The 27,502-nt window shown below is 42.0% G+C and overlaps 1 protein-coding gene across 3 annotated transcripts in view; it reads left to right on the top strand.

The window, feature by feature from the left end:
- The first annotated feature begins 15,509 nt into the window (after window positions 1-15,509).
- GABRR1 (gamma-aminobutyric acid type A receptor subunit rho1) overlaps window positions 15,510-27,502 on the top strand; it is a 38,836-nt gene continuing 26,843 nt past the window's right edge. Inside the window, exon 1 of one of the 3 annotated variants that reach the window (XM_055258673.2) lies at window positions 15,510-16,086. In XM_055258673.2, the coding sequence (XP_055114648.2) occupies window positions 15,965-16,086 (122 nt within the window). In that variant the 5' untranslated portion in view covers window positions 15,510-15,964. The remainder of the gene's footprint in view (window positions 16,087-27,502) is intronic. The other 2 variants (XM_055258664.2, XM_063619320.1) reach the window with 2 other exon arrangements.

Here is a 27,502-nt window from a genome sequence, read left to right as displayed (position 1 = left end):
TTCACGTTAAATGTAAATGGGCTAAATGCTCCAATCAAAAGACACAGACTGGCAAACTGGATAAGGAGTCAGGACCCATCAGTGTGCTGTATTCAGGAAACCCATCTCACGTGCAGAGACACACATAGACTCAAAATAAAGGGATGGAGGAAGATCTATCAAGCAACTGGAAAACAAAAAAAGGCAGGGGTTGCAATCCTAGTCTCTGATAAAATAGACTTTAAACCAACAAAGATCAAAAGAGACAAAGAAGGCCATTACATAATGGTAAAGGGATCAATTCAACAAGAAGAGCTAACTATCCTAAATATATATGCACCCAATACAGGAGCACCAGATTCATAAAGCAAGTCCTCAGTGACCTACAAAGGGACTTAAACTCCCACACAATAATAATGGGAGATTTTAACACCCCACTGTCAGCATTAGACAGATCAACGAGACAGAAAGTTAACAAGGATATCCAGGAATTGAACTCAGCTCTACATAAAGTGGACCTAATAGACATCTACAGAACTCTCCACCCCAAATCAACAGAATATACATTTTTTTCAGCACCACACCACACCTATTCCAAAATTGACCACATAGTTGGAAGTAAAGCTCTTCTCAGCAAATGTAAAAGAACAGAGATTATAACAAACTGTCTCTCAGACCACAGTGCAATCAAACTAGAACTCAGGATGAAGAAACTCAGTCAAAACCGCTCAACTACATGGAAACTGAACAACCTGCTCCTGAATGACTATTGGGTACATAATGAAATGAAGGCAGAAATAAAGATGTTCTTTGAAACCAACGAGAACAAAGACACAACATACCAGAATCTCTGGGACACGTTCAAAGCAGTGTGTAGAGGGAAATTTATAGCACTAAATGCCCACAAGAGAAAGCAGGAAAGATCCAAAATGGACACCCTAACATCACAATTAAAAGAACTAGAAAAGCAAGAGCAAACACATTCAAAAGCTAGCAGAAGGCTAGAAATAACTAAAATCAGAGCAGAACTGAAGGAAATAGAGACACAAAAAACCCTTCAAAAAATTAATGAATCCAGGAGCTGGTTTTTTGAAAAGATCAACAAAATTGATGGACCGCTAGCAAGACTAATAAAGAAGAAAAGACAGAAGAATCAAATAGATGCAATAAAAAACGAAAAAGGGGATATCACCACCAATCCCACAGAAATACAATCTACCATCAGAGAATACTACAAACACCTCTACGCAAATAAACTAGAAAATCTAGAAGAAATGGATAAATTCCTTGACAAATACACCCTCCCAAGACTAAACCAGGAAGAAGTTGAATCTCTGAATAGACCAATAACAGGTTCTGAAATTGTGGCAATAATCAATAGCTTACCAACCAAAAAGAGTCCAGGACCTGATGCATTCACAGCCGAATTCTACCAGAGGTACAAGGAGGAACTGGTACCATTCCTTCTGAAACTATTCCAATCGATAGAAAAAGAGGGAATCCTCCCTAACACATTTTACGAAGCCAGCATCGTCCTGATACCAAAACCTGGCAGAGACATAACCAAAAAAGAGAATTTCAGACCAATATCCTTGATGAACATTGATGCAAAAATCCTCAATAAAATACTGGCAAACCAAATCCAGCAGCACATCAAAAAGCTTATCCACCATGATCAAGTGGGCTTCATCCCTGGGATGCAAGGCTGGTTCAACATACGCAAATCAATAAATGTAATCCAGCATATAAACAGAACCAAAGACTAAAACCACATGATTATCTCAATAGATGCAGAAAAAGCCTTTGACAAAATTCAACAGCCCTTCATGCTAAAAACTCTCAATAAATTAGGTATTGATGGGACGTATCTCAAAATAATAAGAGCTATCTACGACAAACCCACAGCCAATATCATACTGAATGGGCAAAAACTGGAAGCATTCCCTCTGAAAACTGGCACAAGACAGGGATGCCCTCTCTCACTGCTCCTATTCAACATAGTGCTGGAAGTTCTGGCCAGAGCAATCAGGCAGGAGAAGGAAATAAAGGGTATTCAATTAGGAAAAGAGGAAGTCAAATTGTCCCTGTTTGCAGATGACATGATTGTATATCTAGAAAACCCCATTGTCTCAGCCCAAAATCTCCTTAAGCTGATTAGCAACTTCAGCAAAGTCTCAGGATACAAAATTAATGTACAAAAATCACAAGCATTCTTGTACACCAATAACAGACAAACAGAGAGCCAAATCATGAGTGAACTCCCATTCACAATTGCTTCAAAGAGAATAAAATAACTAGGAATCCAACTTACAAGGGATGTGAAGGACCTCTTCAAGGAGAACTACAAACCACTGCTCAATGAAATAAAAGAGGATACAAACAAATGGAAGAACATTCCATGCTCATGGGTTGGAAGAATCAATATCGTGAAAATGGCCATACTGCCCAAGGTAATTTATAGATTCAATGCCATCCCCATCAAGCTACCAATGACTTTCTTCACAGAATTGGAAAAAACTACTTTAAAGTTCATATGGAACCAAAAAAGAGCCCGCATCGCCAAGTCAATCCTAAGCCAAAAGAACAAAGCTGGAGGCATCACGCTACCTGACTTTAAACTATACTACAAGGCTACAGTAACCAAAACAGCATGGTACTGGTACCACAACAGAGACATAGATCAATGGAACAGAACAGAGCCCTCAGAAATGATGCCGCATAGCTACAACTATCTGATCTTTGACAAACCTGACAAAAACAAGAAATGGGGAAAGGATTCCCTATTTAATAAATGGTGCTGGGAAAACTGGCTAGCCATATGTAGAAAGCCGCAACTGGATCCCTTCCTTACACCTTATACAAAAATTAATTCAAGATGGATTAAAGACTTATATGTTAGACCTAAAACCATTAAAATCCTACAAGAAAACCTAGGCAATACCATTCAGGACATAGGCGTGGGCAAGGACTTCATGTCTAAAACACCAAAAGCAATGGCAACAAAAGCCAAAATCGACAAATGGGATCTCATTAAACTAAAGAGCTTCTGCACAGCAAAAGAAACTATCATCAGAGTGAACAGGCAACCTACACAATGGGAGAAAATTTTTGCAACCTACTCATCTGACAAAGGGCTAATATCCAGAATCTACAATGAACTCAAACAAATTTACAAGAAAAAAACAAACAACCCCATCAAAAAGTGGGTGAAGGACATGAACAGACACTTCTCAAAAGAAGACATTTATGCAGCCAAAAAACACATGAAGAAATGCTCCTCATCACTGGCCATCAGAGAAATGCAAATCAAAACCACAGTGAGATACCATCTCACACCGGTTAGAATGGCCATCATTAAAAAATCAGGAAACAACAGGTGCTGGAGAGGATGTGGAGAAATAGGAACACTCTTACACTGTTGGTGGGACTGTAAACTAGTTCAACCATTGTGGAAGTCAGTGTGGCGATTCCTCAGGGATCTAGAACTAGAAATACCATTTGACCCAGCCATCCCATTACTGGGTATATACCCAAAGGACTATAAATCATGCTGCTATAAAGACACATGCACACGTATGTTTATTGCGGCACTATTCACAATAGCAAAGAGTTGGAACCAACCCAAATGTCCAACAACGATAGACTGGATTAAGAAAATGTGGCACATATACACCAGGGAATACTATGCAGCCATAAAAAATGATGAGTTCGTGTCCTTTGTAGGGACATGGATGAAACTGGAAAACATCATTCTCAGTAAACTATCACAAGGACAAAAAACCAAACACCGCATGTTCTCACTCATAGGTGGGAATTGAACAATGAGAACTCATGGACACAGGAAGGGGAACATCACACTCCGGGGACTGTTGTGGGGTGGGGGGAGGGAGGAGGGGGGAGGGACAGCATTAGGAGATACATCTAATGCTAAATGACGAGTTAATGGGTGCAGGAAATCAACATGGCACCTGGATACATATGTAACAAACCTGCACATTGTGCACATGTACCCTAAAACCCTAAAGTATAATAAAAAAAAAAAAAAAAGACATTTCATGCAAATTGACATCAAAAGCAAGCAGGAGTAGCTATTCTTATATCAGACAAAACAAACTTCAAAGCAACAGCAGTTAAAAAAGACAAAGAGGGACATTACATAATGATAAACAGCCTTGTCCAACAAGAAAATATCACAATTCTAAATATATATGCACCTAACACGGGAGCTCCCAAATTTATAGAACAATGACTACTAGACCTAAGAAATGAGATAGACAGCAACATAATAATAGTGGGGGACTACAAAACTCCACTGACAGTGAGAGGTGACAGCATGCTCGCAGTCCTCACAGCCCTCACTCACTCTCGGTGCCTCCTCTGCCTGGGGTCCCAATTTGGCAGCACTTGAGGAGCCCTTCAGCCTGCTGTTGCACTGTGGGAGCCCCTTTCTGGGCTGGCCAAGGCCACAGCCGGCTCCCTCAGCTTGCGGGGAGGTGTGGAGGGAGAGACACGGGCAGGAACCGGGGCTGTGTGCAGTGCTTGCGGGCCAGCTGGAGTTCCGGGTGGGTGTGGGCTCAGCGGACCCTGCACTTGGAGTGGCTGGCCAGCCCCACCGGCCCCAGGCAGTGAGGGGCTTAGCACCTGGGCCAGCAGCTGCTGTGCTCAATTTCTCGCCAGGTCTTAGCTGCCTTCCCGCGGGGCAGGGCTTGGGACCTGCAGCCTGCCATGCCTGAGCCTCCCCCTCCCCGCCGTGGGCTCCTGTGCGGCCCGAGCCTCCCCGACAAGCGCCGCCCCCTGCTCCACGGCGCCCAGTCCCATCGACCACCCAAGGGCTGAGGAGTGTGAGCGCATGGTGTGGGACTGGCAGGCAGCTCCACCTGCAGCCCCTGTGCGGGATCCACTGGGTGAAGCCAGCTGGGCTCCTGAGTCTGGTGGGGATGTGGAGAACCTTTATGTCTAGCTCAGGGATTGTAAATACACCAGTCGGCACTCTGTATCTAGCTCAAGGTTTGTAAACACACCAATCAGCACCCTGTGTCTAGCTCAGGGTTTGTGAATGCACCAATTGACACTCTGTATCTAGCTACTCTGGTGGGGACTTGGAGAACCTTTGTGTGGACACTCTGTATGTAGCTAATCTAGTGGGGATGTGGAGAACTTTTGTGTCTAGCTCAGGGATTGTAAACACACCAATCAGCACCCTGTCAAAACAGACCACTCGGGTCTCTGTAAAATGGACCAATTGGCAGGATGTGGGTGGGGCCAGATAAGAGAATAAAAGCAGGCTGCCCGAGCCAGCAGTGGCAACCCGCTCAGGTCCCCTTCCACACTGTGGAAGCTTCGTTCTTTTGCTCTTTGCAATAAATCTTGCTACTGCTCACTCTTTGGGTCCACACTGCCTTTATGAGCTGTAATACTCACTGTGAAGGTCTGCAGCTTCACTCCTGAAGCCAGCGAGACCACAAACCCACTGGGAGGAACAACTCCAGACGTGCCACCTTAAGAGCTGTAACACTCACCGCGAAGGTCTGCAGCTTCACTCCTGAGCCAGTGAGACCATGAACCCCACCAGAAGGAAGAAACTCCGAACACATCCGAACATCAGAAGGAACAAACTCTGGACACGCCGCCTTTAAGAGCTGTAACACTCACCGCGAGGGTCTGTGGCTTCATTCTTGAAGTCAGTGAGACCAAGAACCCACCAATTCCGGACACGACAGCACTCAACAGGTCATTAGACAGAAAGTCAACAAAGAAACAATAGACTTAAACTATATCCTAGAACAAAATGGGCTTAACGGATATTTACAGAACAGTCTACCCAACAACTGCAGAATATACATTCTATTCATGAGCACATGAAACATTCTTCAAGATAGACTATATGATAGACCACAAAGCAACTTTCAACAAATTTAAGAAAATTGAAATTATATCAAGTACTCTTTCAGACCACAGTGGAATAATATTGGAAATCAACTCCAAAAGGAACCTTCAAAACCATGCAAATACATGGAAATTAAATAACCTGCTTCTGAATGATCACTGGGTCAACAAGGAAATCAAAATGGAAATTTAAAAATTCTTTGAACTGAATGATAATAGTGACACAACTTATTAAATCCTCTGGGATACAGCAAAGGCGGTGGTAAGAGCAAACTTCACAGCCTTAAATGCCTACATCAAAGAGTTTGAAGGAGCACAAATAGACAATTTAATCACACCTCAAGGAACTAGAGAAACAAGAACAAACCAAACCCAAACCCAGCAGAAGAAAAGAAATAACCAAGATCAGAGCAGAACTGAATGAAATGGAAACAAACAAAAATAAAAAGATAAATGAAACAAAAAGCTGATTCTTTGAAAAGATAAATAAAATTGATAGATCATTAGCAAGATTAACCAAGAAAAGAAGAGAGAAGATCCAAATAAGCTCAATTAGAAATGAAATGGGAGATATTACAACTGATACCACAGAAATACAAAACATCATTCAAGGCTACTATGAACACCTTTGCACTCATAAACTAGAAAACCTAGAGGAGATGTATAAATTCCTGGAAAGATACAACCCTCCTAGCTTAAATCAGGAAGAATTAGAAACCCTGAACAGACCAATAACAAGAAGGGGGATTGAATTGGCAATAAAAAAAAAATACCGACAAAAAAAAGTCCAGGTCCAGATGGATTCACAGCTGAAGTCTACCAGACATTCAAAGAAGAATTAGAACCAACCCTATTGACATTATTCCACAAGATAGAGAAAGAGGGAATAATCCCTAAATCATTCTATGAAGCTAGTATCACCCTAATATCAAAACCAGGAAAGGACATAACAAAAAAGCAAACTACACACCAATATCCCTGATGAACATAAACACAAAAATCCTTAACAAAATACTAGCTAACCAAATCTAACAGCATATCGAAAAGATAATCCACCATAAACAAGTGGGTATCATACCAGGGATGCAGGGATGGTTTAACATATGCAACTCAATAAATGTGATACACCACATAAACAGAATTAAAAACAAAATCACATGATCATCTCAATAGATGCAGAAAAAGCACTTGACAAAATCTAGCATCCCTTTATGATTAAAACCCTCAGCAAAATCAGCATGCAAGGGACATACCTCAATGTAATAAAAGCCATCTATGACAAACCCACAGCTAACATAATCTTGAATGGGGGAAAAGTTGAAAGCATTCCTCTGAGAACTGGAACAAGACAAGGATACCCACTCTCACCACTTCTATTCAACATAGTACTGGAAGTCCTAGCCAGAGAGATCAGACAAGAGAAAGAAATAAAGGGTATCCAAATCGGTAAAGAGGAAGTCAAACTGTCACTGTTTGCTGATGATATGATCGTATACCTAGAAAACCCTAAAGACCGCCCCCCCCAAAGACTTCTAAAACTGATAAGTGAATTCAGCAAAGTTTCAGGATACAAAATTAATGTGCACAAATCAGTAGCTCTGCTATACACCAACAGCGACCAAACTGAGAATCAAATCAAGAACTCAACCCCTTTTACAATAGCTGCAATGAAATAAAATAAAATAAAATAAAATAACTTAGGAATATATCTAACCAAGGAGGTGAAATACCTCTACAAGGAAAACTACAAAACACTACTGAAAGAAACCATAGACAATACAAACAAACAGAAATACAACCCATGCTCATTGATGGGTACAATCAATATTGTGAAAATGACCATACTGCCAAAAGCAATCTACAAATTCAGTGCAAATCCCATCAAAATATCACCATCATTCTTCACAGAACTAGAAAAACCAATCCTAAAATTCATATGGAACCAAATAAGAGCCCACATGTGCAAAGCAAGACCAAGCAAAAAGAACATATCTGGAGGCATCATATTACCTGACTTCAAACTATATTATAAGGCCATAGTCACCAAAACAGCATGGTACTGGTATAAAAATAGGCACATAGACCAATGAAACAGAATAGAGAAACCAGAAATAAACCTAAATACAGCCAACTGATCTTTGAAAAAGCAAACAAAAACATAAAGTGGGGAAAGGACACCCTATTCAACAAATGGTGCTGGGATAACTGGCAAACCACATGCAAGAGAATGAAACTGGATCCTCATCTGTCATACAAAAATCAACTCAAAATGTATCAAGGACTTAAATCTAAGATCTGAAACTGTAAAAATTCTAGAAGATGGCCGGGCACAGTGGTTCTCACCTATAATCCCAGCACTTTGGGAGGCCGAGGCGGGCGATCACAAGGTCAGGAGTTCAAGACTAGCCTGGCTGACATGGTGAAACTCCATCTCTACTAAAAATACAAAAATTAGCTGGGTGTGGTGTTGGGTGCCTGTAATCCCAGCTACTCGGGAGGCTGAGGCAGGAAAATCACTTGAACCTGGGAGGCAGAGGTTGCAGTAAGCCAAGATCACGCCACTGCACTCCAACCTGGGCGACGGAGTGAGACTCCATCTTGGAAAAAAAAAATTCTAGAAGAAAGCATCGGAAAAACTCTTCTACATATTGGCTTAGGCAAAGACTTCATGACCAAGAACCCAAATGCAAATGTGACAAAACCAAAGATAAACAGGTGGGACTTAAACTAAAGAGCTTCTGCACAGCAAAAGGAATACTCAGCAGAGTAAACAGACAATCACAGAGTGGGAGAAAATCTTCACAATCTATACATCAGACAAAGGACTAATACCCAGAATCTACAACAAACTCAAACAAATTACAAGAAAAAGAAATTCCATCAAAAAGTGGGCTAAGGACATGAATAGACGATTCTCAAAAGAAGATATACAAATGGCCAACAAACATGAAAAAATGCTCAACATCACTAACGATCAGGGAAATGCAAATCAAAACCACAATGCAGGCCGGGCGTGGTGGCTCACACCTGTAATCCCAGCACTTTGGGAGGCCAAGGCAGGCAGATCACCTGAGGTTAGGAGTTTGAGACCAGCCTGGCCAATGTGGTGAAACCCTGTCTCTACTAAAAATACAAAAATTAGCTGGGCGTGGTAATGCATACCTGTAATCCCAGCTACTACTTGGGAGGCTGAGGAAAGAGAATCGCTTGAACCTGGGAGGTAGGGGTTGCAGTGAGCCAAGATCATGCCACTGCACTCCAGCCTGTGCGACAGAGTGAGGCTCCATCTCAAAAAACAAAACAAAACAGAATAAAACAAACAAACAAACAAAACCCCTGGCGGCCAGGCATGGTGGCTCATGCCTGTAATCCCGGTACTTTGGGAGGCCGAGGCAGGCAGATCACGAGGTCAAGAGATTGAGACCATCTGGCCAACATGGCGAAACCCCGTCTCTATTAAAAATACAAAAATAAGCTGGGTGTGGTGGCACATGCCTGTAGTCCCAGCTACTCGAGAGGCTGAGGCTGGAGAATCGCTTGAACCCAGGAGGCAGAGGTTGCAGTGAGCCAAGATGGTGCCATTGCATTCCAGCCTGGCGACAGAGCAAGACCTCTGTCTCAAAAAAAAAACAAACAAAAAAAACCCACAATGCAATACCACCTTACTCCTGCAAGAATGGCCATAAAAAAAAAAATAGATATTGGTGTGGATGCAGTGAAAAGGAAACACTTCTACACTGCTGGTGGGAATGTAAACTAGCACAACCACTATGGAAAACAGTGTGGAGATTCCTTAGAGAACTAAAAGTAGAAACTACCGTTTGATCCAGCAATCCTGCTACTGAGTATCTATCCAGAGGGAAAGAAGTCATTAAATGAAAAAGATACTTGTGCACACATGTTTATAGCAGCACAATTAGCAGTTGCAAAAATGTGAAACCAGCCCAAATACCCAACAATCAATAAATGGATAAAGAAACTGTGGCATATATATACAATGGAATACTACTCAGACATAAAAAGGAATGAATTAATGGCATTCACAGCAACTTGGATGGATCTGGAGAATATTATTCTAAGTGAAGTAACTCAGGAATGGAAAACTAAACATTGTATGTTCTCACTCATAAGTGGGAGCTAAGCTATGAGGATGCAAAGGCATAAGAATTTCACAATGGACTTAGAGGACTCGGGGAAAGGGTGGGAGGGAGGTGAGGGATAAAAAGACTACAAAATGGGTTCGGTATATATTGTTTGGGTGATGGGTGCACCGAAATCCCACAAATTACCACTAAAGAACTTACTCATGTAACCAAATACCACCTGTTCCCCAAAAACCTATGGAAATTAAAAAAAAAAAAATCTAGACAAGGACATTGATTTCTCCCCACTGTCAGACATCAAGTTCGTGAGGATGCTTGTGATGACAAAATAATATGTATGGAAAAATTAAGCCTCTACTATCAAAAGGTCATAGTTTAACGGTCTATTGATCCTTGGCACCACATTTGTGGCTGGAGCTGTTGTGGAACGCTGGGCTGGGTGTGTTCAGACCACAAAACTTAGACTGTAAAAAAATTTAACTCAAGCTAATTGAGGCTTCCTGTCCATCTAGATCTCTCATCAATCATGAAAATTTCAGTTTAGATGGTGGGCAGTCTCCAAAAAGCCTATTGTCATGATTGTAATTAATAAGTAAAGTGCTTTCAGAGTGACACCAACACCAGCTGGTTTATGGCACTGGTAACTTAGCAGGGAAGGAGAGACAGGGAAATGACAAAAAGAGCACATTACAGATAGGCATTAAAAAACCTCGAGATCAAGAAATCTGACCTGAATTAAACGAGCAGATGCAGAACGGGGGTGGTTCCTTTGGAAGCACACTACAAATACCACAGCCTTCTCAACAGGACTGGTATTAACGGTCTGACTGATGTTTTGTCCCCTCTTTGTTTTATTTGGATGTTCTGACTAATCTGAGTGTTTGGCTCCAGATATGCAGTGGGCCAAGGGGAAAAGGAGCCCCACAAAGTGGGTTTACAGGAATCAAATTTGGGATCCAAGCCACTGCTAACCTGACTCTTGGGATGGGAAGAAAAATTGGAGAGTTCAGCACATTGCTGATTGTTCCCCCAAATTTATTTTTTGTTTTCATCATGATATAATTTTAGCTAGGTATAAGATGACTCATCGAGAGACTACATTTCTTGGACTCCTCACAGTTAGGAGTGACTACGAGGCCAAGTTTCTTGCCAATGAAATGTGAATTGAAGTGATGAGTGCGGCTCCTATGTCACTTGCCTAAACAGAAATTGCTTGCCTTTTATGTCTTCTCTGCCTACTGGCCAGCCCAACTTTAACCAGGTACACAAAGACCACACCCTGAGAAAGGGCAACAAGACGAAAGGCACTTCGTCCTGGAGCAGATTCCCATCAGCCTGGACCACTCACCTCTAAGCTGTTCCATGACAAAGAAACGCTATTCTATCTTTTTACTGATCTTTCCATGGCTCGATTACAGCAGCAGCTTAAATTGTAGGCTTGACAATATAGTGAGTAAAGAAGCAGCTGCATCAGGAACTGAAAAATGGCTCTTCGGGTCATTGTTTCATCAAATTCCTTTCCTTTGTCTTTTTATTTGTCCCTTATCCCCTACCTGGAAAGGAACAGTCCAATGCTGGGAGATTATGTTTAGGCACTGAGCTCAGAGCCAGAAGCAAAATTGGTGCACGTGTACAGTCATCCTTCGGTACCAAGGGGATTGGTTCCAGGACCCCAAGGATTCCAAAATCCATGGATGCTTAAGTCCCTTCCTAAAATGGGGTAATATTTGCATATAATCTACACACATTCTCCTGTATACTTTAAATCATGTCTAGATTACTTCTAATATCTAATACAATGTAAATACTAGCAAGTAGTTGTTATACTATATTAGTTTTTTGAATTTGTGTTCTTTGTTTTTCTATCCCCAGATATTTTTGATCTGCACTCGGTTGAATCTGCAGATGTAAAACCCACGGATGCAGAGGGCTGACTGTGGCTAGAAAATGAGCTGCAGGGAGCACGTGGAAACAGCTGATGAGCACCTGCAGCCACTGTTTGGGAGCAGCTGGGGTGTGCTGCCTGCAGTTCACCCATCAGTCAGTGAGTGCCTTGTGTGTAGTGTTGGGTTGGCTCTGAGGGCTTGGGGCAGGGGGACTTTTGATGGCCATGAGAAGATAAGCTGGAGTTAAGTACTGCCTGGTCCTTCTTCTGCTGATGAAATTATTGCCCTGGAGACCCTGCATTGCTGTAGGGAAGGCCATGATGGCTGAGGAATAAAAAGGAGAGTGAGAAGAGAGAGAAGGCTGGTATATTCAATAAAGGAAAAGAAGAGTCTTGTCAAAAAATAGTGTTTTTGGCCAGGTGCGGTGGCTCACGCCTGTAATCCCAGCATTTTGGGAGGCCGAGGCAGGCGGATCACCTGAGGTTGGGAGTCAGAGACCAGCCTGACCAACATGAAGAAACCCTGTCTCTACTAAAAATACAAAATTAGCCGGGTGTAGTGGCACAAGCCTGTAATCCCAGCTACTTGGGAGGCTGAGGCAGGAGAATCACTTGAACCTGGGAGGCAGAGGTTGCGGTGAGCCGAGATCATGCCACTGCACTCCAGCCTGGGCAACAAGAATGAAACTCCGTCTCAAAAAAAAAAAAAGTATTTTTAAAAATTGGTCTGGAAGTGTTATAATTCAGTAAGTCAGTCTGGATCCTTAATACGCTCTGATGCTGGCCCTGACTGGTTCTCTCAGGCCTCTTTACAGCCCCCTCCTACATCCTTGTCCTATAAAGAGGGCACAGATACTCTCTGCACTAGAGCCACATGGTGTTAGTGGGAAATAAAGTTGATTAAGAACATTTACCAGCAGCAAATTAGCGAAATGCCATGGCTTTCTGAGCTCTCATGACAGCAGTAAGAGGGATGCATGGTTGGCTCGAGCCCAAAGCAGAAAGAGCTCTAAGACAGGGCCCCTCCCCTCAAGGTTCTGCCATAGGAACTTCTGGGTGGAGGAAGTGGCCTTGTTGCAAAGGCTCAGAAGCTGGTACCTCCTGTCCTGTCATCAAGCTAACTGGGGACCTGCTGAACCAGCTCTCTGCTTAGCTAAGAGAGGGTAGGAAATGCGTGTTTGAGGCCTTCTGGTTTGCTCTCTTTGGTTATGCTCAGGCTCCTGGCCCCTGGAGCTAGTCCGGGATCCTCTAAACAAGAAAGAAAGGTATTTTCCAATCTGGGCATTAGAAGGCATTTAATGTCCTTTCTACCTCCCCAATTTAATGCCTTTTTGTCCTGTTCATTTTGATGTACTCAGCCCCAGAATATCTCCCTTTAGACAATTTGGTCTTTAAATCAGCAAGTCACTACAACTTAAGTGTCTAACCATGTTTAGCTTACGTTGACCTCTGGAGACATCACATATTCTGCCTTTATTTCTATATGTTGAATGTTTTTGACATCTATTAATTGAAAGTACATTAAAGGATGATTTATATAAGAGGATATAATCATGACTCTCACATAACTATAAAATGAACAGACATTGAAGATTTTATTTAACTCATTATTTAGTTAGGGGACCAGTAAGATGTTACAACTGGTTGAAATAAGGACTTGATTTATAGAGATGTATACTCTCCACAGCACTAAGGGAATAATTTGCATAGCTATGGACAGGAAAGATGTGTTACTATCAATTTTCTATGTGTTAACATCTACTATTACAGAATTGTAAAATAGCCTAAAGACAACCAAAGGCATACATCCCTATAGGATCAGACAATCCCTATAGGATCAGACAATCCCTAGAGGACCCTCTAGACAAGGCCCAGCATTCTATTGAAAGAACACCCAGTAATCTATTTTGCTCATTTCAAAGTTTGACGATTTTTCCTGACCATCTTCCTTCTCCTTGTTATTATATATAATTCTAAAGATTATTCTTTATCACAAAAAAAGGCTGGGCTCCTTAGGTTTGGCTGATTGCATCAAGAGAGTTATGCATCATAGAGGCCTCCTTTGAAGTTTGCTTTGCAAAACCTAGAGCCATACAGTGTTGAATGATTCCAAATTAGCTTCTGCCTAGAAGTTATCATAAGGAATCTTAGACTGGACTTCTATAAGTGTCTGTTATTTTCTTTTCTTTTTGGGGGACGGAGTTTCGCTCACTGCAAGATCAGGCAATCTCAGCTCACTGCAACTTCCACCTCCCGGGTTCAAGCGATTCTCCTGTCTCAGCCTCCCGAGTAGCTGAGATTACAGGCGCTTGTCACCACACCAAGATAATTTTTGTATTTTTAGTAGGGACAGGGTTTCACCATGTTGGCCAGGCTGGTCTCGAACTCCTGACCTCAGGTGATCCTCCCACCTTGGTCTCCCAAAGTGCTGGGATTACAGGCGTGTGCCACCGTGCCCAGCCGTGTCTATTATTTTCTACCCTGCTAAGATTAGGAGACCAAGCCCAAGAAACCACCAAATTTTACCTGCAGTACCTATAGATTTGAGTGAATTCCTTTCTTCTAGAGGTTTCAGAAAAATACCCCCAAGTACTTGCCTAGAAGTGACTTTCCTTACTAACTGTAAGACTGGACACTATAAACTGCACCTATGTCAGGTTTCCTGAGAGGACATTGTAGGCATTGGTTCCGTAAGTACAGCCAACCTTTATTCCTTAAAATGGCTTGTCACACCTCGTTAAATGAACATTATTCTCATAGGGCATTCAAGGCAAGGCTTTCATTGCATAATTGATGCTTCCAGTTGTATTTTGGCAAAAGGGAGGACAGATTCTTACTAAACCTATGCAAACAACTATATTGTCAAGAAATGTAAAGAGACTGGGTAAGAGTTTCTGAATTCAAATAAGGAGAATCGTGTCGGTGAGAATCATATATCATTTAAGAATATTTCATTTTGGTTTATAAAAGCAGAGTTTAAAAACGTATTGTGAATTACAGATAGCATAAGAAGAGAAAGAAAAGGCTTCTTGCAATCTGGGAACAGAACCTTAAAACAACTACATTTCAAATAACCCCGACAAAATTTCTCTCATCAATTCGTTCAGTCTTGTGTAATTCATTCTCATTCTGTTGGATCTTGGGTTAGCAGTTGTGTGAAACTGCTTTTCAGCTACAGAGTTCTGGGAATCCTGACTCAGTTTATCAGTACAGTCTGAAAGTTATCAAAACCATGTCAGCTCAGCTTTGAAGAGTCAATAGTTTGGAGTACCTAGTGCGGTCTCTTCTACGAGGCTCTGAGACTGTCTTTTGATGAAGACACAAGCTCTGGCCTGTAGATTATAGCAGAGTCTTAGAGTAAGCATTAAAGCAAAAGAAAAACTGTCTACAAATAACACAGACTTGAAGCTACAGTTAATTTATTACTGGTATTTTTCAAATGTGGAAAGTGCAGCGAGGTTCATGATAAGAATAATGCAACTGACAAGGGAATTTACTTGTTTCTGCGCCAAAGACAAAAGCCTCTTCCCCAGTTGCCCTCCCAATCTCAGCCATATAGACAGCCCACGCAGGTACCGAGCCCTGGGGTTTCAGGGATTCAGCCACAGGAAGTGGGGGCAGGAAGCTGTCCAAATCCAGCCCTCAGCTAAAGCAAATAATAATGGCCGTAAGCTTAAAATAGATCCAGGGAGGAGCTCATTAACGTGAACATAGAAAGCAGTTCCGCACCTCTGGGCTTACTCCTTTTAGAAATTGCTTTGGCCCATTTTTACTTCCTTTTATTCGACACACCAGAAAATAAAAGACTTTTACCAACATTTTTACCGCATTTGACGATGAACTAATTTAGACCGGCTAAAATAATTGTTCCACTGGGACACAGGAATTCAACCTCAGTTCAGAAAATCCCTGACATCTGACGTAGGAGGATTTATAGGTTTAGTGGAAATTGCTTTCTCCTGCTCTCCAGATTGCATCCTGTGGGTTGATTTTTTTTGCATGAGTAAACATCCTTCTAATAATGAACGGACCAATAATGTCTTAAGAGAGAAAAAGAACAACCTTTTCCTTTTTGCTCTTTCGGGAGAGAGGTGTTTGAATTTGGAAACCCATGTTGGCTGTCCCAAATATGAAATTTGGCATCTTTCTTTTGTGGTGGGGATGGGTTTTGGCCACTGAAAGCAGAGTGCACTGGCCCGGAAGAGAAGTCCACGAGATGTCTAAGAAAGGCAGGTGAGTGGACATTTAGGGATAGAGGATTTAGGAAAAGAGGGTGCACAAAGTGAGCTTACAGTGTTGTTCTAGAAACTGAGCATCATTTCCAGCGTATGGTGTTTTGTGTGGATGCCTCTTTCTTCCCTCTCCCCTTGTTCTCCTGCTGCCCCCCTTTTAGAAAGTTAGAATTACATTTTCTTTTAAAATGATGCTAGATTAGATCATTTTATCAGTGCATTTTTAAAATTCCTTATGAATTGTCCTGGGTGAAACGTAGATTCTAGAAAATAGAATATATGCACATTTTTTAAAAAATCAAGGGCAATTATTTGCTGTCTGTGTCCTAGGGTTAGAACAACTCTGTGAATTCTCAAATTACCAATGGGATCTGTATTTCATGAGAATGATTCTGCTCTAATTATTTCTGTTAGATTTGTGAATCACTTTTTAATATTTTAAAAGAAAGCAGCTTTCTCCAAGCTGTATGACCAGAAGGATCATTATTAGATGGTCCCCTACCTGTAAATTGGGAGGGCCAGGGACGGAGCTGCCTGCAGGCAAGTGCTTGCCTGTGGTCAACACCAAAGGTGCATGCTGCCCTGTCTGCCAGCACTTGCAGAGGGAGCTTAGACAGGAAACCAGGTTCCCCACCAGCCCCTTAGCACTAGGCCTCACCTGGGCCATTCTGACGGCAGCACTGGCAATGCCTATCTGGGATGCACACCTGCTTGCCCGGTATCAGTCAATAATACAGGAGACTGGGAGACAACCTAATCCAGTGCTCTCTCTGTACTAATGAGGAAATGGAGACAGGGAGACAGTAGGGTGTTGTTGATTCTTGGTCCTTTATTAGCCTTAGCTTCAAATTGAACTTCACCTTTCTTTGAGTGTAAATATAAATAGAGTCTGAGAGATCAGTGAATATGAAAAGAAATCTAGCTTTTGGGAGTTTGGGGTTAGGAGGAGGGCTGTGTGTCTAGCACCTCAGTGCCCTTCCTCTGGGGCTGGAGGGAGCCCTCCTCACATGGGCTCCCAAACAGCCAGCTGTAGCTCACAGCATTTGTTTCAAGCTGTTCTTAACAACAACACAAAACTAGGAGCTGAAATATCCAGTGGTCATGGTGAGCCTGGGGTACTAAGGGAGGCCACTGTGCCCTATTACCATCAGAGTCAGAAGTTGCTTGGGCAAACACTGGAACCTGAGGAGTGGTGCAGCCGTAGAGATTATTTGATCGAAATGTGCTTATAGGGATTAAAAGCAACAACAAAAACAACTACAAACTCTGTTGGTCTTCATCAAAAACTTTTCCCAAGCCAGAGTTAGAGTGGCAACCTATTCGCAAATATCGGTGATTAAGAAGTCTAAGAGAGTGAAATAGACTTTCTTTTAAATAATTTATTTAAAAATTTTAAATTTTTGGTGACAAATTATGATTGTATATATTAATGGGGTACATACGAAATGATGTAAGGATATATACATACAATGTGGAATGATTAAGTCTAATTAATGTATCCATTACCACAAATATTTACTTTTTTTTGTGGTGAGAACATTTGAAATTTACTCAGCACTTTTGCAATATGTAATACACTATTTTTAACTATGGTCACCATGCTGTGCAATATGTCTCAAAAAACGATTCCTCCTGTCTAACTGAAACTACCTCTTGGCCAACATCTCCTCACACCCTCAATCTCCCAGTCTCTGGTAACCATCATTCTGCTCTCTGTTAATATGATTTCTATTGTTTGAGATTTCACATACAAGTGAGATCATATGGTATTTGGCTTTGATGCTTGGCTTATTTCGTTAAGCATAATGTCCTCCAGGTTTATCCGTGCTGTTGCAAATGACAGAATTTCTTTTGCTAAAGTTGAATAGTATTCCATTGTATACCACATTCTCTTTATCCATTCCTCCACTGATAGACACTTAGGTTGTTTCTATAACTTGGCTATTATGAATAATGCTGTAGTGAAAATGAGAGTGCAGATATCTCTTCAACAAACTGATTTTAAGTCCTTTGGATATATACCTGGACATGGGATTGCTGGATCATATGGTAATTCTGTTTTTAGTTTTTAGAGGAACCTCCATCTAGTTTTCCATAATGGCTGTGCTAATTTACATTCCCACCAGTGGTGTTACAAGGGTTTTCTTTTCTCCACGTCTTTGCCAAGGCTTGTTATTGTTCATCTTTTTAAGTTTGTTTTGTTTTTTGTTTGTTTGTTTTAGAGACAGAGTCTTGCCCTGTTACCTAGGCTGGACTGTAATGGTTTCAAGTGATCCTCCCACTTCAGCCTCTTGAACAGCTGGGACTACAGGTGCACTACCATGCCAGGCTAATTAAAAAAATTTTTTTTCTATAGACAGGGTCTCACTATGTTTGTTGCCCAGGCTGGTCTTGAGCTCCTGGCTTCAAGTGATCCTCCCACCTTGGCCTCCGAAAGTGCCAGGATTACAGGTGTGAGCCACCATGCTTGGCCATCTTTTTGATAATAGCCATTCTGACTGGTGTGAGATGATATCTCATTGTGGTTCAAATTTGCATTTCCCTAATGACTAATGATGTTGAGCATTTTTTCATATATCTGTTGGCCACTTGTATATCTTGTTTTGAAAAATGTCTATTCAAGTCCTTTGCCCATTTTTAATCAGGTTACTTGTTTTCTTGCTATTGAGTTGTTTGAGTTTCTTATATATTTTAGATATTAATCCCTTATCAGATGTGTATGCCTTACAAATATTTTCTTCCAATCTGCAGGTTGTCTCTTCACTGCATGAGTTATTTATTCTGCTGTGCAGAAGCTTTTTAGTTTGATGTAATCTCATTTGTCTATTTGCTTTTGTTGCCCAAGCTTTTGGAGTCAAATGCAAAAAATTCACTGCCTAGACCAATATTGTGTAACTTTTCTCCTATGTTTTCCTCTATCAGTTTAACAGTTTCAGGTCTTATACTTAAGTCTTTAATCCATTTTGAGTTGATTCTTGTATATGGTGTGAGATAGAAGGTCTGATTTCATTCTTCTGCATGTGGATATCCAGTTTTCTCAACATATTTATTGGAGAGACTTTTTTTTTCCATTGTGTGTTTTTGAGACCTTTGTTGAAAATCAATTGATTGTAAATGTATGGGTTTATTATTAGGCTCTCTCTTCTGTTTCACTGGTTGATGTGTTCATCTATATTCTAGTTCCATGATGTTTTAATTACTATAGCTTTGTAATATAGCTTGAAATCAGGTAGTGTATCAGGTAGGATCAGGTAGGAAATCAGATGCCTCCAGCTTTGTTTTCTTTGCTCAAGATCATTTTAGCTATTTGGGATTTTTTGTGGTACCATATGAATTTTAGGATTTTTTTTTATGTTTATGAAAAATTACTTGGAGTTTTGACAGGGATTACATTGAATCTGTAGATCACTTTGGGAGTATGGACATTTTAACAATATCAATTCTTTCAATCCATGAACATATGTTTCCATTTATTTGTGTCTCCTTTAATTTCTTTCATTGGCATTTTATGGTTTTCATTGTACAAATTTTTCACTTCCTCAGTCAAATTTATTCATTAGTCTTTTTTTTGTAACCACCGTATACTGGATTTTTTTTAAATTTCTTTTTTTAGATAGGTTGTTGCTACTGTATAGAAACACTTCTGATTTTTGCATGTTGAATTGAATCTGCAACTTTATTGTATTTGTTCATTAGTTCTGACAGTTTTCTTGGTGAAGTCTTTAGGGTTTTCTATATATAAGGTCATGTTATCAGCAAAGAGCAACAGTTTCACTTCTTTATCTCCTATTTCTATGCCTTTTCTTTCTTTCTCTTGTCTAACTGCTTTGGCAAGGACTTCTGGTACTATGGTTGAATAGAAGTCGTGGGAGTGAGTCTTGTTACTGATCTTAGAGAGTGAAATAAAATTTCTTTGTAATTTTACTTTTAAAAACTTTCATTTCTTTAGTTATGAAAGACACATATAACTATTATTTAAATTTACTAGCAAAAGAGAAAAAAATTTTAAAAACACCCAAGAATTAGCCATAATCTCCAAGCCCAGAAGTAAGCTTGTTAACATTTTTGCATATTTTCTTCTTGTCTTTTTTGGTAAGCATATACTGAATACTAAGCAGTCTGGAATTATGCTATGCATATAGTTTTATAACCTTATTGTATTTAATATTGTCTGCATGTTCACTTATTTTAAAAGTCAATAGAATTATCATTTGATTGGCTGCATAATAATGCAAATATGTAAATTAGTGCAGTGTGCCACCATTTAAGTGTTTTCCTCTATTTACAGACATTTGGTTGCTTCCTCTTTGTTATTACAGATATTCTGTATGTATGTCTTTGTATATAAGAAGAGTTGTTCACATACATAATTATTTAATTAGGATAGACTCCTGGAAGTGTTCTGGATCAAATGGCACAAGAACATTGAAAGCTCCAGATATACGTGGGAAAATTTCTATCCAGAATGTTAGGTGGACCCAACTTATACCCCACCAGCCAGGTTAAACTTCATTTTTATGTAGCCTAAACTTTTAAAGGGCTTACTTAATTTAATCCAGACTCTAAATCCATAAGCTTCTGGTAATTTGTATCCAGGTTTATTTGCATGGTCATGCTAATAAAATAGCTTAGGTAAACATGGGCACACCAGGGGGTGAGACCAGTGAGGTGCCTGGGGTGCAAAACTGAAGGAGGTGTTACACGCCCCAGAGAGTGACTGGCTCTTTACATTTTACTCCCTACACACCTTACCTGCCTCACTCTAGTCTCCACCCCAGCAAATAATTCATGTTTTCCCGGAATCTCCACAGGAGGCACATCCAGACAGGACCCATCTTCACCAATCATGCAGAATCAAGATCAGAATGCCAGGGCACTGGGCAATGTTTCTAGAATCAATCAAAACTTACTGTCTCAGGCCGGGCATGGTGGCTTATGCCTGTAATCCCAGCACTTTGGAAGGCTGAGACATGAGGATAACTTGAGCCCAGAAGTTCAAGACCAGCCTGGGGAACAAAGTGAGATCCTGTTTCTATAAAAAGTACAAAAAAATGTAGCTGGGCATGGTGAGGTGTGCCTGTAGTCCCAGCTACTCAAGAGGCTGAAGTGGGAGAATGGCTTGAGCCTGGGATGTCAAGGCTGCAGTGAGCCGTGGTTATGCCACTGCACTTCAGCCTGGGCCCATCTGACCCTGTCTCAGAAAAAATAAAAATAAAAAAAAAATAACCCAAAACTTACTGTCGGTCCTCTCCTCCTCTCTTTCCTGGAAGAATGGAAACATAACCTGTTTACACTACAGGCTCCTGGACAATGCCAGCTCAGGCTGTGGGAGGGCATACTGATCCTACCAGAAGCTGGAAGTACATTATCATGCATTCTTTGTTGTGCTAAAGAGGTCACGTTTATTCTGAAGGTGAAGAGGAGCTGAATGGTCTCAGCAGATTTCCATTTCAGAGAGATGATGCTTGCTTGCTCAGCAGCATGGTGGAACACCAGGAAAGGGGCTAGAGGGGAAACAGAGAAAGTAATCCAGAGTCTATGACCAGAGTCTGAGGCCAGGTAAGAGCTGGTGCAAAGCTCATTCATAGTGGAATGAACAGGATGGGGATGGGGGAGGAATGAATATGAGAGCTTTCAAGGAGCTAGAATGGTCAGAATCTGATTGGCTTCAGGGTGAGAGAGAAGTTTAGGGTGAATGTTCGGCAGGTATTTCGATTGTATGACTGAGTAGATGGTGATGCCAGGAAGGAGAGCAGGCGGAGGAGTAGGTTTGGGGGTGAAGGTGATGAGTTTGTTATGAATGATATGGACCTAGATGTGCTTGCAAGATACCAAGAGACAGCTGTCCAGTCAGCAGGAAGGGATATAAGTCTGCAGCTCAAGAAGGAAACTGGGCCTAGAGAATCATTTAAAGGGAGTCCCCATAGGTGGCAATGGATGAGGTGGCCAGAGACAGCATGTGGCATGAAATAAGGGCCAGATCAAGGACAGACCTTGGGGAAGAGCAGCATTTAAGGAGAAGATAAAGGAAGGGGCCTCAATGAAGAGCTGGAAATGAGTGATCAGAGAAACAGGTATAGAACTGGAACACAGAGGTGTTGAGGATGTTAAGAGGCCCATTTTTTCGACAGTTATCAAGTGCTTATTACAGGGCAGGCACTACACTGGGCAATGAGCTCTTCACCAGTCACAAAATGAGATGCAGGCTGTGCCATCAGAGTCTTTCTGACTAGGAAGGTGTTCTAGCAAGGTGTCAAGGATTTTAAGAAGGAGGGAATGGTCAATAGGGTCAGATCACTCCAAGGTCAAAATCAACTAGGTAGAGGACTGAGAAGTGAGCCCTAGATATGGTAGCTACGTGTCATTAATGATCATCCCAAGAAGAGACAGATGTCAGTGGGTTGAGGAGAGGAGAAGAGAAAATGGAGTGAATATAGACAGTATTTACAAGAAACTTGGTGTGAACTGAAAGACTGAGATGGGATGAAGGTGAGAGAGGAAGACAGGAGAGTTTTAGGGTAGGAGGGACTTTGGAGGGTTCAAAGGATGAAGAGAGGCCAGGGGCGGCAACAATGTGGCATGAGGAGTTGCTGTCAAATCCCTGTCTTGCATGACAAAGAGAAAGGTGTGGGATTATGGACTGGGTCTCTGATCGCCCTAAACGCCTTGAAATTTGATTTTCTCTTAAGTTAGTAGTGCTCTCTTCATCTTGTCCCTTTGCTCCCCAGAAAGTTTGCTTGAACTTTCGAGTCCCCACTTTGTGCTTCCTGGTCCTTGTCTCCCTGCTGATTATGACCTGCCCCTCCTCCTTGCAGTCTCCTAAGGCCTCTGCACCTGCTGCTCCCATGCTCACAACACCATTCTCTTTCTTATTTCTCTGACCCATTTTTTTTCTTCCTCCGATATTTAGCAGAGGTGTCACCTCCTCTGAGAAGCCTTCCTTGGCCCTCCCTCACCCCCTGCCTCTCAAGTCTCAATTAGGTGACTGACTTTTGAGCTTCTGCAGCTCTCCACCACCCTTCTCTCCAAGGACTAATCACTCAGCATTGCCTTTTTTATCTCATTTTTCTCTGCTTCTAGACTATGAGTCCCTTGAGGGTGCATTTATCCTTGTTTCCCCACAATCAAGAACAGTGGTGAATGTTCATGAAATGTTGGGCATGAATAAATGAGTGAACCCTGACCCTTGCTATTTCCTGCACTTCATTCATTCATTCAACAAATATGTATTGAGGGCACTATACTCCAGGCACTGTGCCCATGGCTTGGGAGGCAATGGTAAGCAAAATAGACCTGCTCCTCCCCTCAGGGTGCTGACAGTTTAGTGGGGGAGACAGACCTTAATCAGACCATTTTTGCAGAATGCAAAAATTAAAAATTTTGCAGAAGACTGGGCATGATGGCTCACACCTGTAATCCTAGCACTTTGGGAGGCCAAGGCAGGAGGATTGCTTAATCCCAGGAGTTCGAGACCAGCCTAGGGAACATAGTGAGACCCCATTTCTACAAAAACAAGCAAAATTAGCCAGGTATGGTGGCACACACCTGTGGTCCTAGCTACTCGGGAGGCTGAGGTGGGAGGATCACTTGAGCCTGGGAGGTCGAGGCTGCAGTGAGCTGAGATTGTGACGCTGTATTACAGCCTGGGTGACAGAGCAAGACCTATCTCCAAAAAAAAAAAAAAAAAAAAAAAATTTCTACAGAATGTCAGACCTTCAAAGACCCTAGAAACCCCCTCACATTAAAGGTGAAAAGAGCAAGGCCCAAAAGGGTACACAAACTTGTGCCATGGTCACATAACATATCTACAGAGCTCCCACAGACCCCATGTTTCCACTTCTGGTGCTCTCCTCTCGCCATCAGAAAACGAAAGTTATATTGATGGATGTAAAACTCAGGTTGAACCAAGTGAAAATGTTTTTGTACGTCACAAACAGTTGAATGTCAGCCATTTCCTGTGGTTCAAATTAACATTTTCTTGCTTAATTCTTACAGCACGCCAGTAAAGTTAGTATTATTCCCCCCATCTTTTAGGAAACAGACACAGAAAGATCAAGTAACCTGCCCGAGGTTAACAGCTAGTTTGTGGCTCCCCTGGGATTCACACTGAAGTCTGACTGATGCCAGGTCTGTACTCCTTCCAATACCGTAGGCTGCCTCATCAAATATATTTAACCCCAAACAAGCAGTGGTGGCTCTTGGGATTGCGGTGATAGCATTGAGAAGACCTCGTGAGTCTTGACTCACCCCTGTTGAAGGCCTGGTCTCTGCTCCACAAACCCAGGTGAGAGGGCAGGAGGTGAAGCGAGGTAGAGATGTTCCATCCGCAATTTCACATTCTGATATGCATTGCAGGCTGTCCCCTTGACAAACACCTGTTTTTGTTTGTTTGTTTTGTTTTTGTTTTTAGGCAGCTGAGACATTTAATTGGCTATGGGGATTTCACTCAAAAGGCATTTAACAAGAGTCTAAAATGTTGGCATTAGGGTCAAACAGATATCTACAAGTTAGAAAGTAGTATGTTCTATAAGAAATGGGAATAATACAATCTGAGAATTCTAATAAAGAGAATAGGTGGACAAAATTCAGAGCTTTAAATTAAAAAATAAAATAAAATAAAGTAACCCAGTGTCTTCAAGTGGGAGGCATATGGTATTCCCAGGCATAGGAATTCAGACATATGTACAAGGAAAAAAAAGGGATGATCTAGGCTGAGATTTTTTTTTAAGCCCGCAACTTGGATGATAGGCTGAGATTTTATCTAAGAAGCAGTTAGACAAACATTCTTGATGTGTTCTTTTTACTCTGTGGCAAGGCAGTAGCAGGCCAGGGCTGTCTGTGTGTTAGGGGCCCACCAAGTTGGTGGAAACAGAAGTCAGTAATGGTGGCAAGAAGACAGCTTGATCAAATACCCTGAGACCGGAGAGAAGCTGATAGTTCAAAGCTGGGCTGGTACCCCCACCGTAGACAGCCCTGGTAGCCCTTTGGCTGCAGGCAACAGCTCAGATCTCCCTCAGATGTGCAGGCCTCAGAGGTCAAGGAGTGTTCGCACTGTATCAATAGTCAGGGATCTCCAGAGGAAGAGAACCAGTAGGCTGTCCACATCCACATCCTTATGCCTTTCTCTGTCTGGATCACACATTTGTGGGGGCTGCCAAGTCTGAGATCTGCAGGGCAGACCAGCAGGCTGGAAGTTCTGGCAGAAGCTGGCGTGTTGCCATCCTGAGTAGGAAGGCAGTCTGGAAGGGAATTCCTCCTTCTTCGAGAAACCTTAGTCTTTTCTCTGAAGGCCCACAACTGACTGGATGGGGGCCCCCCACATGATGGAGGGTAATCTGCTTTACTTAAAGTTCGCTGATCTAAATGTTAATCACATCTTTTAAAAATATCGTCACAGTAACATTTAGACCGATGTTTGACCAGAACCAGTACCGTGGTCTAACCAAATTGACCCCTAAAATTAACCATCACACATTTTAGAGAACATGATTTGAAAAGCACAGTATTAGTTACCAAAAATCCACTTAGGAAGGAATCAAAGGAAACGAACTATTTAATATTTACAGCCAAGGAAAAATACAAAATGCTCAACTCATTATGTGGAAGAATGCACAGCCTCTAACAATTCAAGAAATGCAATATAAATAACATGATGGGTGCATGCTCATTAAATTAATGAAAGTTAAACACACACACACACCCAGTGCTAGTGGGTCTGTGTGGAACCCACACCCCTATTGGTGCAGCTCTGGCAGGGAACCTACCCTTCTAGCATCGCCTTCAGCCAACAGGACTAGAGCAGTGAAGCGCCTCTCACATCTCAGGGAGCCTGCCGCCTTCTGGAATGGACTTGAAAGGTTTCGAAGCCATCTCATTGCCTAATCCCTTATTTCACAGCTGAGGAAACAGACCTGGAGAGAAGCAACTTGCCATCTCCCACCAGTCAGCAAAACAGGTTCACGGTAGTGTGCTGGCTTCCTAACTGCCTGCTGTCTTCCTGCTGTACCAGGTCATGGCCTCAGAGAGCTGTGCAAAAGAGCTCCATTTTAAAAAACTAGAAGTCACAGCTTTGGCTGAACATTGGAATCACCTGAGACTTGAAAACTATTGCTGGCTGGGTCCCACCCTTAGAGGTTCTGATTTAATTGGTCTGGTCTGTGGCCTGGGATTTTTAAGCTCCTTGGGTGATTCCAATGTGTAATCAGGGCCGAGCATTAGATGGTTGTGTGCTACGTGTCCGCTATTCTGGTAGCAAATAACTCTTTTTTCTCTTCCTAATTTGAAGACCACTCTCTTTGATGAAGAATAGCAAAGTAAAATTGGATTCTGTTAGCAGAGTCTCAGCCATATCGTAATTGTTTATTAACATTGCCTCATCTCTGCCAGGTGCGGTGGCTCACACTTGTAATCCCAGCATTTTGGGAGGCTGAGGCGGGCAGATCGCTTGAGCTCAGGGATTCAAGACCAGCCTGGGCAACATGGCAAAACCCCAACTCCACAAAAAATACAAAACTTAGCTTGGCATGGTGACACATGCCTGTAATCCCAGCTACTCAGGAGGCTGAGGTGGGAGGATAGCTTGAGCTCAGAAGGTCAAGGCTACAGTGAGCTGAGATCATGCCACTGCATTGTAGCCTGGGCAACAGAGTGAGACCCTGTCTTCAAAAAAAAATTAAAATAAAATTAAATCTTGCTTCATCTTCTCCAAGTGGTATATTTCCTTCTACTGACTCTCCTAGCTCAGGATGCAACTGGAAAGAATTCTGCTTGTCTTTACCATGTCTCTTGAGTCTCATTTAGACTCTGGCCTCCCTTGACTCATTCCTTATGGATCCCTTCAATTCTGTGGAATACACCCTTGGGTTTGCGCTTCTCCTTTCATATTTCGTACCTGTCTTTGTAAAGTCAATTCTGCACACTGCTAAGGGTTTACAGAGATGTGTAACATAGAGGCCGGGCATGGTGGCTCACAACTATAATCCCAACACTGTGTGAGTTTGAGGCGGGAGGATCCCTTGAACCTAGGATTTGGAGACCAGCTTGAGCAACATAGTGAAACCCCTTCACTACAGTTTTTTTTTTTTTTTTTAAATTAGCTGGGCATGGTGTCACATACGTGTGGTCCCAGCTACTTGGGAGGCTGAGGCAGGAGAATTGCTTTAGCCTAGGAGGTTGAGGCTGCAGTGAGCTATAATTGCACCACTGCACTCCAGCCTTGGGCAACAGAGAGAGATCTTGTTTCAAAAAAAAAAAAAAAAAAAATAGAGTCTCTCATCTATTGATCCTATGGTGAAGTGAGTGGGGTGGTCAGAAGGCCTATCACCACAACAGCACGGTGTGCACATTCTGATGAAAGCATGTAAAGGAGAGAAGCTCAAGAATGCTTTCAGGAGGAGGTGGTATTTTATCTGGGAATG

Source organism: Symphalangus syndactylus, chromosome 2, assembly GCF_028878055.3.
Source record: "Symphalangus syndactylus isolate Jambi chromosome 2, NHGRI_mSymSyn1-v2.1_pri, whole genome shotgun sequence".
Lineage (NCBI taxonomy): Eukaryota > Metazoa > Chordata > Mammalia > Primates > Hylobatidae > Symphalangus > Symphalangus syndactylus.
Note: the sequence above shows the minus strand (reverse complement) of the source record. Positions and strands in the feature narration are given on the sequence as shown.